General features: G+C 45.8%; 1 protein-coding gene across 1 annotated transcript in view; it reads right to left on the bottom strand.

Moving 5' to 3' along the window:
• Positions 1-15,316, bottom strand: part of UBR2 (ubiquitin protein ligase E3 component n-recognin 2) — a 426,990-nt gene that overhangs the window by 309,301 nt on the left and 102,373 nt on the right. The window contains 3 exon segments of the mRNA XM_029593304.1: positions 308-428; positions 8,352-8,414; positions 13,709-13,847. Coding sequence (XP_029449164.1) covers positions 308-428; positions 8,352-8,414; positions 13,709-13,847 — 323 coding nt within the window.

The following is a 15,316-nucleotide window of genomic DNA, read 5'->3' as shown; positions in this document are numbered from 1 at the left end:
ATATGGCTTGGTAGATATGCCTATCAAAACCCTCCTTTATGTCTCCTTAAATATGAAGAGTCAAAAAGAGAAAGTGAAATCCTAGTAATTTGGACAACAAAATTCTTAAACAACGTTGGATAGTACTAATCTTTAAAACCAGACTTTGTTGCTCCATTATCTTGTATTGTAGTTAAAGCTGCCAATGTTTGCTTACACCATGAGGATTTGCAGGCTAGTATCTCTTCTATTAATGTACACATTAAATGTTGCTACTTTTGAATGCAGTCTTGTCTAGTAGTCAAATTCAATGTATTAATTAACCTACCTGAGTATCCAATAACCTGGCTAAGCCAAGTCAGGAGCTTCAAGCCAAAGGTTTGGTGGGCAACAACTGATGAGTGCATAACCTGCACCTTCAAGGGTTTGGGCTGGCGACTGGTATTTCTCTTAAAAAGAAACAAGGAGGGAAAAAATGGTTTGACTGAAAAAGAGTTGCTATATGAAAACACTGAGTTGCTGTTATGAGGATGTCATACACAAATATGTATTTTACTCTTAAAACCCAAAAGTTTAACTTACAGCTATCATACAACAAACCCTTAATGCTGGTCCATCTGCATTTGCAGCACTCCTCCTTTTCAATTACTCAATTCCACCAGCTGCCCTAACCGTAATATACACCAGGAATCATTCTGACCCAACTTGTTCTGCCTTTGTTTACAGCATCTAAAAGTCTCACACTCAAATATTTGGCCTGCCAGAGAGATGCACTTCCACCCCAGATCTAGAGTAAAGCAAGCTTGCTTACTTATAACCACCATTCTCCACAGACAGCAGAATGAATTAGCCATTACACATGAGTAAAGTCATCTGATGGTGCTAATACAGACCCAGCTCTCAGAGGTCAGTAAACTTTACTGAGCATGCATGGGAGTGCTCTCACATGCACGTTGCCTCATAAGTCCCTCAGTCTCTTCCAGAGCTTAAGCTTTAGCGAGGTATTCATCTCTCCAGGGAGGTGGGTGGGTAGGCCAATTTGTCCTGCTATCTACAGAGAACTCTGTTTACAGGTAAGCAAATGTGCTTTCTCCATTGACAAGCAGGCATGAATTAGCCAAGCTGAGGGTTATGTTTAATTATGTTTATCAAACTTTAAATTACAAGTCAAAGAAAGCATGACATTCAGAAAATACAGACTAGTTACAAAGGAAACATTCCTAATTAACAAACCATGTATTTGGAGGGGAGATATATTAAAGGAAACAAAGCAAGGCAGAAATATATCAAAAGTATGGCATTATCCATTACGCTCATATCAAAATTAATATAGGCAATACTCAGTTGTGAGCATTTCTCTATTTTGCAAAAAAAAAACACTCAAGTTGATCAGGGTCATAAAATAGAGAAATTACTTACCTGATAATTTCATTTTCCTTAGTGTAGACAGATGGACTCAGGAACAATGGGTTATGTGCTCCCCTGCTAGCAGATGGAGATGGAGTCAGGTTTCAAAGCTGATGTCACCCTAGATATCCTTCCGCAGTGACCTCAGCCATTCAGTTTTCTCTTCCAAAGTCATTATGGACATATTATAGAAAAATGTAATTTGAACTTGGATACAACTTAATACTTGATTAAAACTTGGTTAAAAAAACTGGAGACCATAACTGTACTCAACCACGAAAGCACTGGATCCTAGCAACACTATAGATGCCCTGATCTGGGGGACAGGGCAACAGCTTACTTGCACTCTCATGGGATCGAAATTCGCTTCATGGGCGATTTCTTGGTACCCTTCATGGGCAGCCATGGGCGGGATGCTGAGTCCATCTGTCTACACTAAAGAAAATGAAATTATCAGGTAAGTAATTTCTCCATTTCCTAGCGTGTAGCCAGATGGAATCAGGACCAATGGGATGTACAAAAGCTACTCCTGAACAGGGAAGGATGCTGCCCGCAGTCCGGTTAGCACCATCCTCACAAAGGCTGCGTTCTCTCAGATCTGGATGTCCAGGTGGTAGAATCTGGAGAAAGTGTGTAAGGAGGACTACATCGCTGTTCGACAGATATCGGCGGGAGACAGTTTAGCTACGTAAGCTCCCTTGATTACTTTCTTGATCCAGCGAGCTATGGTAGCTCACGAAGCCACTTCGCCCTGTTTCTTTCCCCTGTGAAGAACAAGTGATCTGTCTTAAACACTGGCTCTGAACGTTCCAGATACAGACATTTAGATGTATAAAACAAAATAAATAAATAAGATGGCAAAGAAGGCAGTAGTCTTATGTGTCCTTAAGTCTATCCAGGGACAGTAAGGAGAAGGATTGGCTCAGGTGAAACTCTGAGACAGTGCAAAGTTGTACTGTTCCTGGAGTAAATCGAAGGAATGGTTCCCAAGACAGCGTCTGTAGCTCAGAGATGTGATGAACCGAGCTTATCGCCACCAAGAATATGTTAATAAATGTTAATAAGCGAAGCGACAGATTGTGCAGTGGTCAGAAGGAAGGCCCTGCCAGAAGTCCAATACTAGATTGAGGTTCCTTAGGAGGACCATCCACTTTAAGGGTGGTGGGAATTGTTTAACCCTTTTTAGGAAATGGGCCAAGTCCAGATGCGCTAACAGACGGGTTTCATTCACCTCGGCCCTGAAGCAGGAGGGCTGCCACCTGGACCTTCAGGGAGTTGAGGGACAATCCTTTGTTCAGGCCATCCTGTAAAAATTCCAGGATCATGGTGATCTTGGCCATTTGCAGGGACACCCTGCGCTCCTCGCACCAGGCCTCAAATATTCTCCAGATCCGTATGTATGCCATGGACGTTGCGAACGTCCGTGCGCAGAGCACCGAATATCTACGCTTTATCAGGCGAGCCCTCTAAGGGCCAGACTGTAAGAGAGAATAGTGTTGGATCTTCAAGAAAAATCGGACCTTGTTGGAGAAGGTCTCTGTGCGGGGGGAGGCAAAGGGGACTCTCTACGAGAAGCCTCTGTATGTCTGTATACCACGGGCATCTGGGCCAATCCAGGGCCACCAGAAGGACTAGTCCTCTGTGGTGTTTGAACTTGCAGATGATCTTGCCCAGTAGAGGCCACGGAGGGATGTTGTACAGTAAGTCCTCCTCTGGCCAGGTCTGGATGAGTGCGTCGATCACTTGGGAGCACTGGTCTTGTCTGCGACTGAAGAACCAGGGAGCCTTCACATTGTGAGATGCAGCCAGAAGGTCGAAGGATGGGAGGCCCCAGCGATCTACTAGGAGCTGGAAGGTTCTGGTTGACAATGTCCATTCCCCCAGATCCAGGCTTTCCCTGCTGAGAAATTCTGCTCTGCCTTGTCTTTTTCAGCGAGTGGGAGGCCGAGATCCCTTGTAGGTTTAGCTCCGCCCATTCCATAAGGAGGTTTATTTCCAGAGACACTTCGTGGCTTTTGGTTCCTCCCTGGCGGTTGATGTAGGCAACCATTGTTGCGTTGTCAGACATCACATGAATTGCTTGCCCTTGGAGCCTGTGGCTGAACTGCAAAGCATGCTAATCTGACCGCTCAAGCTTCCAGCTGGTTTATCCCAGTTCGCCTCTTCCTCGGTCCATCGCCCCTGGGTTATCAGTTCCTGTCAGTGAGCTCCCCACCCTCAGAGGCTCGCATCTATCTTGAGGATGATCCAGCTCAATAGGGACAGGCTTACACCCTTGCTTAGGTGAACTTCCTGTAGCCACCACTGGAGCCAAGAGCATATGTCCATCGATAGGTGGAGGCAAATGGAGTAGTCTTGAGACAGTGGGTTACAGTGTGATAGTAGGGCGTGTTGGAGAGGCCACATATATGCCCTTGTCCAAGGTACTACTTCCAGGGTTGACGCCATGAGGCCAAGAACTTGGAGATAGTCCCACACCCTGGGGTGCATTGTGTTCAGACGCACTTGGTCCATTAGTTTCCCTCTCTTCGAGGGAGGGAGGAAGACCTTATCCTGCTTTGTGTCGAATCGGACCCCAGGCTAAGGACTGGGAGGGCTTGAGGCTACTCTTGTCTATGTTCACGACTCACCCGAGTTCCTGTAGGAGAGAACTGACCCTGCTGGTCACATGGAGACTCTCTTCCAATGACTTTGCCGAGATCAGCCAGTCGTCCAAGGTGCACTAGTATCCCTTCTTTCCTCAGTGCCGCCTCCACGACCAACATAATTTTGGAGAATGTTCTGGGGGCGCTTGCCAGGCCGAAGGGCAATGCTCGGAACTGGTAATGACGGTCCAATACCACAAAGCGCAGAAAACGCTGGTGGTCTTGACGGATTAGAATATGAAGGTAGGCCTCCGAGAGGTCCAGGGAGGTTAGGAACTCTCCCGGCTGCAATGCTATTATGACGGAGTGAAGAGTTTCCATGCGGAAGTGAATTATCTGCAGATGACGGTTGACACTTGAGATCTAGGATGGGTCGGAATGAACCCTCTTTTCTTGGGCACGATGAAATAGATAGAATTATGCCCCATATTTACTTGGGGTGTAGGTACCAGAGTTATACCCCTCAGACTGAGGAGCCTTTTCTGTGTGGATTCCACTGCCAGTTTCTTGTGCTGGGAGTGGCAAGGTGACATCATGAACATGTCCCAAGGAATGCTGTGAAATTCCAGAGCTTAACCTTTTCGTATTATGTCCAGTACCCATTTGTCCAATGTGATCTCGACCCACCGCTGTTAGGGGAGTCGACTGTCCCTCTTTTATCTCCTTGTCCTGTGGATGGGTCAGATCAACTTCATTGGGAAGTTTGGGTCAATTCTGAGCATGAACCTGTTCCTCTTTTTGATTGTCAGTTCCGAAAGGACCAAGACCTTCCCGAGGGCCGAGATGACTGAAATGACGAGTTTCTGCAGGGCTGGAAGTGCTGGGACCCCCTGGTCCGGCCCCTCATGGGTGAGAGGCACTGTGACTTCTTTTCTTATCTTCTGGTAGTCAGGGCACTGAAGATTCACCCCACTTACTGGCTAGCTTCTCCAATTCACTTTCGAATAGGAGTGATCCCTTAAAGGGCATCTTTAGGAGGTTCACCTTAGGAGTTACGTCCGCTGCCCAATTTCGCAACAATAGCTGTCTTCTGGCTGCCACCACTGAGGCTACTCCTCTGGCTAAGGTGCGCACTAGGTCAGAGCTTGTGTCCACCAGGAAGGCGTGATGGGTTAGACTGCTTCTCCGGCATGCACCCCTGAGCTATCTGCCTCTCTCAAGAGAGAAACAGACACGAACGAGCCACCAGGGCACTACAGGAAGTGATCTGCAGTGTCATTGCTGTCACATCAAAGGCTTGCTTAAAGATGGATTCCAACCGCCTATCATGAGCATCCTTCAAAGCTGCTCCTCCCTTCTACAGGGATAGTTGTTCGCTTCGAGTCGGTACAGACCAGGGCGTCCACTTTTGGGAAATGCAGGCGTTGCTTGACTGCTGGATCCAGAGGGTACAAAGCCTCCAAGGCATGACCTCCTTTAAAACTTGTCTCTGGGGCGTCCCATTCCAGGTCAATCCTGGATGGATTCCAGCATCAGGAAATAGCAAGAGGCTTTCCGTAGACACACCAGGATGGGGTTCTTTGGCTCTGACATAGGGTCCGTGCCCGGAACTTTCAGTCTTCAGGGTCTTGGCGACTAGGGCCAGAAATTCATCTCTGTGGAAAAATCAAAGCATGGTCCGATATGCCTCCAGGCCTTGAGGAATTTCCCCGTCCTCCACTGAATCCCCGTATATGATGTCTGGATCACCTGTCAGGGATACCCATGGTGAGGCAAGGCATGTCCTGAGGCATGCTGACAAGGCAGGGAGGGCGAGCCCTTCCCAGCTGGGGTTCATCCCAGGCAGAGGCAGAATGTGCTTGAACAAAGGTTTGAAGGTCCTGACTGAGATGGGCCAGACTTGGAAAAGTTCTGAGAATCCAGCCATCCCTGGGCCTCCTCACAGTGCCGACAAAGGGAGTGTCACCTGAGCTTCTTTGCTGCTAGGGCAATAACCTCTGTAGCTGGTGCGTTTAGCCAGCTAATGCCTCTCGAGCGCGCACAGACTCACCTCAGCGCTCATAGATCTAAGTGGCCGGATGTGCGCTAAAGCACGCATGCGCTTATGCGTGCAGCTATGCACGTACTTACGTACACGTTAGGCGCCCGGAAGGCAGACCCGCACCATGCATAACTACGAAGAGAGGAAAACGGTGCCACACCAAACCACACACAGGATGCGCCACCATGAATCGCCACATGGAGAATCCACCGAGCCTGAAGCAGGACCAAGCCCGTCAGGAAGCTGCTCAACCTGCTTGGAAACCCCCTTCCCTCGCCCGAACGGAATCAGGAACGATGTCGGTACAGCGCACCAAGCAAGGAGACCGGAGGAAAGACTTAAAGCCCTTCCACGTCTCTGGATCGGAGGAGTTCTTCTCTACTTACCTGGTCTCAGCCCTTACTGGCTGAATACCGAGATGGTCTCTGGCTGCGGGGAGGGGAAGAGGACTTAGGCCATCACCGCTGCACTCTGCTTCTGCACCCTCTGCCTTTCAGCTGCTTCAGCAGCAAAGTCCATGCCGGGAGCCGGCTACCAGACCAAGGCATATCTCTGAGTCATCTCAGAAATCACCTCAGGAATTCTCAACTGAAGGAGGGACCCTTAGGTATCACCGCAGAAGAGTGGGGCTCGATCTTCCTTTCAATTTCAAGGTAAATTTCTCCTTTGAACTAGTGCTGCCATCCTGCTAAACACCGCTGCTGGTGTGGAGATAGCATCCACATCTGCTAGGAGAAGGAGATTCTGGATGATTGAGGTCACTGCAGGAGTATATCTAGGGTGACATCAGCTTTGAAACCTGACTCAGTCTCCATCTGCTAGCAGGGGAGCACATAACCCATTGGTCCTGAGTCCATCTGGCATGTTTATCATCATCAAATGCAACAGGGACTAATGCGTGGCAGACATAAAGCTCTGATCAATATATCTCAGAAAACACAAACGTTTATTGGAAATGCCTTCACAACAGTGATGTACATTAGTTAACTAATTTACAATTCACAATGTTGAAACAAGGGCCCCGACACGGCCTTGTTTCGCATCGGGCTGCGTCAGGGGGACCAGACATGTAAATACTCTTATGTCAGAAGATTCAAGTGGAACCAACCGAAAATAAGTGGCTAAATGTAATAAGAGAGCCTATATTCACTGTTTTGTGACTGAAAAGAAGAACTAGCGACCCCAAATTTTAGAAACTTTATAATCAAAAAAGGTCTGGACAGCCAAACATACGAAGGCAAAGTCAGTAGTAGTTCTTTTCAGTCACAAGTTTTTCCGGTTTCCTCACTGAGCTCCGTGATTTAAAGATTGTACACTCTCTCTCTCTCAGCCTTGGTGGTTTTCCCCCTCCAACCCGTGGTAATATTAGCTAGCACCCATTGGAACTATCCGTTATAAAAATTGTTTTTCACTCACGAGCGGCTCTGATACAGCCACAGATTTCACCAAAAACAGGGCTTTGTGTCTGCCACGCATTAGTCCCTGTTTCATTTGCTATTATGTGTGTGTGTGCTATTTTCTCCACCCTTTTTGTGTGCCTATGTTTATTATTATCCCACATAAACTGTCATTGACAAGGAAGGAAAAACTGCATCAAGTGCCAATACCCTCTACCTCTTTATTAGAAATAACTTCCATCTTTGCTGGATAATTCTAGCTACATATAGAAATGAAACTATTTTTAATTCGAAAAAACAATTTCAAGGTCCATTCTTTACTACTACTAAACATTTCTAAAGCGCTGTAGATGACATACGCAGCACTGTACAAACATACTCTGACTGGTATCAGGTGACTAAATAAATGGCTCTATATTACTTCAGTTGGCCTTTAAGAATACTGGGTGCAAACTTGCTAAATATGAGCAGCCTTAGCAGCTTTGAAAGTGAGATTCTGCCACAGAAAGAACCACTGCCACTACAGCAGCCCATGGCAACCCCTTACTGACAGGCTGCAAAGAGCAAGAAGCTGCTGTATCACAGAGCAGCCTCCTGTCAAGCTGCATAAAATTAGTATCATCAATACGGAGAAAGGAAAATAGAAGAGGAGGAAAGTAAATGGAAAAAGGGAAGAGGAGGAGGAAAGAGAAATAACGTGGAAGAGGGGACAGAGGTCAGAAAGGAGGTGAAACAGGAAAAGGCCAGAAATGATGCGAAGAAAAACAAAAAAAAGAGCAAATGTGGGGTAGCGGTGGAGGGATAAATCTGGTGGCACAGGTACTAGAGCTGCACAGTAATACCAGCACTTTAAGCTTGAGTCATCACTAGTAGATTTTTGGTAGAATTTTTTAGGGTTGTCTTCTACTATGGACGACTTAGGGAAAAGATGCAAATACTTACCACTATTACAGATTTGGCTTGTTCACAATACTGAAAATCCCCATAGCGAACTGATCTACGCCCCTTAAAGAAAACCACAAACAGCAATTAGGAAAGCTGTAACTAACAGAGCTGCAGACTGGTATGGTTTTCAGAATATCCACAAAATGGGGAAATGACTACTTACCTGAATTTCCTTTCCTTTAGTGAAAGGTAGGTCAGTCCTGAGTGGGTTATGCATCTCTGCCAGCAGATGGAGACTGAGCAAAAGCTGACGTCCCAGCTATAGAGTCCCGCCCCAACAACAGCCTGCCAGTATTCTCTGGAAAGCCAAACTGTGGACAAAACTGATTATACTTGAACATTATTAGTAACAGGCCACCATTCATGTTTCTCAACTAACAGGAACACTGAGCTCAGCCAAAAGAAGGAACATACCTAGCAAACTAAGGGCTAGAGAAGGCACTTACCAGTTGTCAACAAAAAGCAAGAATCATACTCTGAACAGCTTGCCCTAAGAAAGACTAACCACAAATTCAAACACCAGCAGCCGTGGGCAGGTCTCGGATTGACCAACCTTTCACAAAAGGAAAGGAAATTATCAGGTAAGTAGTAATTTCTCCTTTCTTAACATTCAAGTGGGATATACCAAAGCTAATCTTGCTAAGGGTGGGGGGCTGCGTGAATTCAGCATCCTCCCTAGCTCTAGCATCCAAACGGTAATGCTTGGAGAAGATGTGTAAAAATGACCATGTTGCCACTCAGCAAATTTCAGCAGGTGATAACAATCGAATTAAGTTCTGCCTACGATTCCACCTGAGCCCTCGTGGAATGTGGTCTAATCTGTTTCAATAAAGCAACCTCAGCAGCCACTCAGACTGCTGTAATGACTTCCTTAACCCAGCGGGCAATCGTTGCCCATATCACTGGTGCTCCCTGCTTACCTCCACAATGCAGCACAAACAGGAAATCAGACTTCTGAACAGTCGTAGTCATGTTCAAGTATTGCAGCAAATGATGCCGGACATCAAAAGAATGCAAAAGGCAATTGTCTGCCTGTTCCTGTCCAAGGCAGGCAGAGAAATGGACTGATTCAAATGAAAGCCTGAAACCACTTTGGGCAAAAAGGAGGGCAAAGTCCGAAGTTGAACTGCACTTGGAGTCACACGGAGAAAAGGCTCACAGAAGGAAAGAGCCTGCAGCTCAGAGACCCAAAATACTGAATAGACTGCTACTAGAAAAACTGTCTTCAAGGTAAGCAGCCACAAAGAAAGAGTATGCAGAAATCGAAAGATCAGACCTGCCAAAAACTCGAAGACCAAGTTAAGGTCCCCATAGAGGCACTGGAAGCTGCAACAGGGGGGCAAAGATAATTAACTCCTGCAGAAAACAGACACATCTGGATGGGAAAACAAACACCCTTCATTGCCTCTTCCTCTATAACAAGCCAGGACTGCAACTTGAAACTTTAAGATGTGCCAAACCCTTAAGCAAGCAGTCTTGTAAAAATTCCAAAATCAACAGAATATCCAGTTTGAGCAGCTGAGGACCTCACTCAGGCCTCAAAGACCCTCCAAACTCTAACATAGGCTAGAGAAGTAGAAAATTCTGGGCCCAAAGAAGAGTGGAAATTACCACAGGCAAAAAACCCTGCTTCAACAACAGAGCCTTTTCAATGGCCAAACCATAAGACAGAATCGACCTGGATCCTCGTGCAGAATTGGCCCCTGACTTAATAGATCATCCAAGATGTTAGCCTGAGGGGACTGCCCACCAGAAGTCTCTGGAGATTAGCATACCACAGCCTTCAAGCTCAATCTAGAGCCACTAAAAGAACAGTGTTGGCTTGACTTACAATCTTCTGGATCAGCCTATCAGAGACCAGGGTGAAAACACAGAGAAGGGCGCCGCGTGGCCACTCTTGAACAAGTTAGTTGATTCTTATTACTTTTGGGTCCTGCCCATGACTGAAGAAGCATGGAACTTTCACATTACTGAAGGTTGAAAACACATCTAGATCCGGTAGGCCCCAGCAGTTCATCAGGAGCAGAAAGGTCTCATCTGCCAGCTCCCATCCTCCTGGGTCCAAGTTTCTCCTGCTGAGTCAATGTGGGAGGCAGATATGCTTAGGAGATGCTGCTCCGTACACACCATGAGCGCATCTATCTCCTCTGATATCTGTTGACTCTTGGTTCCACCCTAACTGATGTAAGCCACAGTTGTCGCCTTGTCTGTTATTATCCGGATTGCTCGAGCCTCTAGCTGCTCAGCAAACTGGAGGCACACCAACCAAGCTCCTGCCTCCAGTCTGTTGCTGTTTCACTGCCATTCTGCTGCATTCCAGCACCCTTGCCCCACCAACCCCCGACAGTGAGTCCCCGAGGCTCACATATGTCATGAGTACCAACCAATCCAGCATCATCTGGGAAATTCCCTTCCTGAGATGGTCTGTGTGTAATTTCCAGTCCAACTGGGATCTTACCTCTAACAGAGGATGCAGCCTCACCACATAGTTCTGCAACTGCGGACTCCATCGGGAGAGCAAGGCGTGCTGAAGAGGGTGCATACCCTCACCCAGGGTACTACTTCTAATGCGGCAGCCATCAACCCCAGGACTTCTAGATAAGACCACAGGGTCGGACAGAATTCCTCAGGGATCGAACTCGCAGAATCAACCTGTGGATCCGAGACTCTGGCAGAAACACTCTGCCCTACCTTGTATCGAATCAAACCATGAGATACTCCAGGGTCTAAGCTAGCTGCAGATTGATCTTGGCCAGATTCACCACTCAGCCTATTCCTGTAGCAAGGAAACCATCCTGAGGGAAGCACAAAGACACTCTTCCAATATCTTGGCTAGAATCCAGATAGGGATGAACCAGAATGCCCTCCTTGCGAAGGGCTACTGCTATCACCACCATGAGCTTGGAAAAGGCCCTTGATGCTGTGGCTAGTCCAAAAGGCAAGGTCTGAAACTGGTAATGATGATCCAGGATAGGAAACGTAGGAACTGCTGATGTTCCTGCCGGATGGGAATATGCAGATATGCCTCCGTCAGATCCAGAGACGTGAGGTACTCCCCTGCTTGGAAAGCCATTATGAAAGAGCACACCATTTCCATCCTGAAATGTGACTCGTAGATGATGGTTAATGCCCTTGAGAACCAGTATGGGCTGAAACGGCTCTTCCTTCTTGGGCACGACAAAATAAATGGAATGTCGTCCCATATTTCGCTGCAATTCAGGAACGTGAATCTCTGCTTTCAGATTCAATAGCCGCTGCAATGTTGCTTCCACTTCTACCCTCTTCTGAGGGGAGTTGCATGATGAGACCTTGAAGGCATCCGGAGGAACATGAAGAAATTCTAGAGAATACTTGTTCCGAATCACTTTGAGAACCCATTTATCAGAAGTAATCTGGACACACTTGTGTTAATACCAGGATAGGCACTCACTTATCTCCTGCACCAATAGGTGAGCCTACAAACTTTCACTGGGAAGATTGAGGAACTCCACCTCCGGAGCCAGCATCCTTTCGAGGACCTTGGGGGCAAAAGTTCTGAGACCTGCAGAAGGGACAGGATCTCTGCGAAGAACCTCCCCATAAGGCCAAAAACGCCGGTAGCTTCAGGAACAGCCAGTCGCCTGAAAAGACTAGGCAATGGGTTACTTGTCATCTGGCAAACGAGGGACCAGGGTCCCTCCCCATTTACTTGCCATTTTTTCCAACTCACTGCCAAACAAAAGTCAGCCTTTGAAGGGCAGCTAGTAAGATTGGACTTTAAAATAGTATCTGCAGACCAGCTGCGCAGCCACAGCTGCCACCTGGCCAGTCACAGCCTGCATCAGCCAAGAAGGTGGCTTCCGGTTCTGTCATAGGTCCAAGAGCGAACCCAGTGCCACCACATTCTTGACAAAGATGCAAGATAACCCGAGCTACCAAGGCCCAACAAAAAGCAATTTGCCAGTTCTTTGCCAGTGCCTCAAAGGCTTGCTTCAGGATATCCTCAATCTTCCTATCCTGAGCATCTTTCAGTGCCGCACCTCCCTCTATCAGGATGGTGGTACGTTTCATGACAGAACACAATAAAGCATCCACCCTAGGGAAATGCAATTGCTCTCTGGCCTGCGGATCCAAGGGGTATAAACCCAAGACGCATTCCCCTTTAAAAGATGCCTCTGGCACACTCCATTCCAGATCAATAACTTCCTGCTGTCTTTTTTTCTTAAAGTCAAAAAAACTTACCTGGGCTCATCCCTCCATGGCTAAGAGCAGGAATGTGTCCCAGCTCCTTGGGGGGGGGGGGGCGCCTAAAGCCTTCACCGCCAAGCCTCTCTCGGCCTGCAACCACTAATTGGAATTTTGGTCCACGGCAGTCAAGGGTACCGAACTGAAGGCTCTCTACTGAGGGAGGGACTGCACGGTATCACCTCAAGAGGGAAGCAGTGCTACACACATCTCATCTTTCCAATATTTCTTTTCCAACTTTTTTTTTTTTTTTTTTTTTTTAACTCACAGGCAATCTCCCCCGAAAGGAAATGCATGTCCACCATCTGCTGGAGACGAAGAATACTGGTGGGCTCATGTCGGGGCGAGACTTTTTAGCTGTGACATCAGCTTTTGCTCCTTCGCCATCTGCTAGCAGAGGTGCATAACCCACTTGTTGGGATTAATCAAAATTTCCATAGCATTCAGGTAGGTCATCTGCACACATGTATATTTATTTATTTAAATATTTATATACCACATTATCTACAATTCTAAGCAGTTTATAATAAAATAGCCATAAAAAAATAAAACAATCCAAGAAATGGATTTTCAAATTTGATTAATTTACAATCCAAACCAGCTTGCAGTACTCAAGTACCTGTGTTCTATACCCCTGGCAAAGTATCATCATCAACACACTACAAAAATGTTTTACTCCACATAAAGACCTACAGCTCTGCTTCATAACTCAGAAGCACTACTGCAGCAACCTGGAGGCACAGAAACCCATACTCAAGCACAAAATATCTAAAGCTTATGGCCCAAGTGTAGGGAAGGCAGAAGAAATATAATACCAATTAAAGACTAATAAGTTTCCAAGGGCACCACAATGGGTCCCCTTATCTAGGCAGCTTCATGTACTCTTGGGCATCTGGCATGTCAATTATGTGCTGCTGCTGATGGGGGTGGGGGTAAACTACAGGTTATTCAGACCTCAAACAGATGGCTGGAAAAGATACAAGGAGAGAAGTTGTGTAGAAAAAGAAAAATAATTTAAAATTTTTTAGATCCGCGAGTTAACAATTTGCATAAACAAACAATTTAACCTAAACTTACTTGATACATGAGTAACAAATTTAATACAAAACTCAGACCTAGAGGCTACTTACATCTCCATCCACAGTTGTTGCAAAACCAATGGCTTCTTTCTGGCTGCAGTTAACAGCTTTCTGAAGAGTGAAAATAACTTGCTCGTATGTATGAACTTCATCATTAAAAAGCATGCAGTAAAAAGTATCACTCTTTTCCCTATAAAAGAAAGCATGAAGAGTGCTATTTATAATTACTAATTATCAGTGTAATCCACTATTAATTTTAGCAGTTAAAACTTGCTTCATGATTAAGTATTAAAAACACTCAGCCGCAGAAGAGACACATTCATTTTGAAGAGATACCTTCAAGGAAAGCTGGTACTGTGGTCTAGTGATTACAGCAAGACATGTGACACCTGGCATTTAACTATTATTTTATTTATTGACATTTAATATAAAACAACATAGTAAATGTTGGCAGAAAAAGAGCAAATGGTCCATCCAGTCTGCCTAGCAAGTTGCTTGTGGTATTAACTGCCCGCAACTTTAGTGCCTCCTTGCTAACACGATCCCGCCGCGGCCATCTGCCAGTAATGAGAATGGCCGAGTTTACCGGCATTGGTCTTCATAACTCGGTCTGCCGAGGTTTTTGTTTTTTTTTTTTTACTTAAGTACAGAAAAGCAGTTTTTTCTGCTTCTCTGTACTTCTTTTACCTGCACTCAGCTATTAACGGCCTGCTCCAGGCAGTATTGCATCAGCCCCCCCGTGTTATTTAAAAAGGCTTTTGAGCTGTCTGACTGAGCCTATGGGTCCCCTCTAGTGTATTGTGCCGAGCTAATCAATGCTGAATTCTGGACAGTCCCCTCATCTTTTAGGTTGCTCACAGTCTTTCAGACAATATAAATGGCTTTGATTCTGGGGGGGGGGGGGGTTTCATAGAAATGTCTGATATCTGTTCATATGTGCTACACTTTTATGCATGTTATTTGTTATATGCATGCAGGTTAAAAATATTCTAAATAAAAAATGTTTCCATGCTGAGGTTCTGATCAAGTTGAACCCCCTAGGCTTCGTACTAACTCTTTGGGATGTAATGGGATACCTGACAGGGAAGTTGGGATTCATAAAAGATGACGTTGATGGCTGATCCAGAGCTCAATTTGAGCTTCTGGTCACTAAGCCTTTGAGTTACTACTGCAAGAGAATTACAGAAATTAGCAATAGAGGAAGATTGGTCTGACCCAATTTTTTTTTTTTTTTTTTAACTCTTTATAACTTTTCCAAACTGAACAACACATGAATACATAGAGAAAAAAAAAACACCCCAGGTGATACGACAAGCATTATAAAGAAAAATATCCTCTCTTACATAAAATCAAATCCAAAGTAGACCAACTATCCACTCTCCCGCCACCTCCAGTATGGCCCCCAAATATCTTGATATTTCTCTGTTTTTTTAAAGAGAAAATAAGCTTTTCCATAACAGCGGTATCCAATAGCTTAGATTCCCAACAGATAGTAGTGGGGGAACTCTTTCATTGATGGGCCACCGTCAAATGAGCTATGTAGTGCAGATGAACCACCATCTTCCTACAGCCATGCATTTCCCATCAAGTAGCCCATCGCCCCAACAAAATAAGCAGGGTCCACCCGCACCTCCTGTCCACATACAGCAGATATACTAT

The sequence above is a fragment of the Rhinatrema bivittatum genome, chromosome 3, assembly GCF_901001135.1.
Source record: "Rhinatrema bivittatum chromosome 3, aRhiBiv1.1, whole genome shotgun sequence".
Taxonomy (NCBI): Eukaryota; Metazoa; Chordata; class Amphibia; order Gymnophiona; family Rhinatrematidae; genus Rhinatrema; species Rhinatrema bivittatum.
The sequence above is the reverse complement of the archived record's forward strand: the minus strand, read 5'-3'. Positions and strand labels throughout refer to the sequence as shown.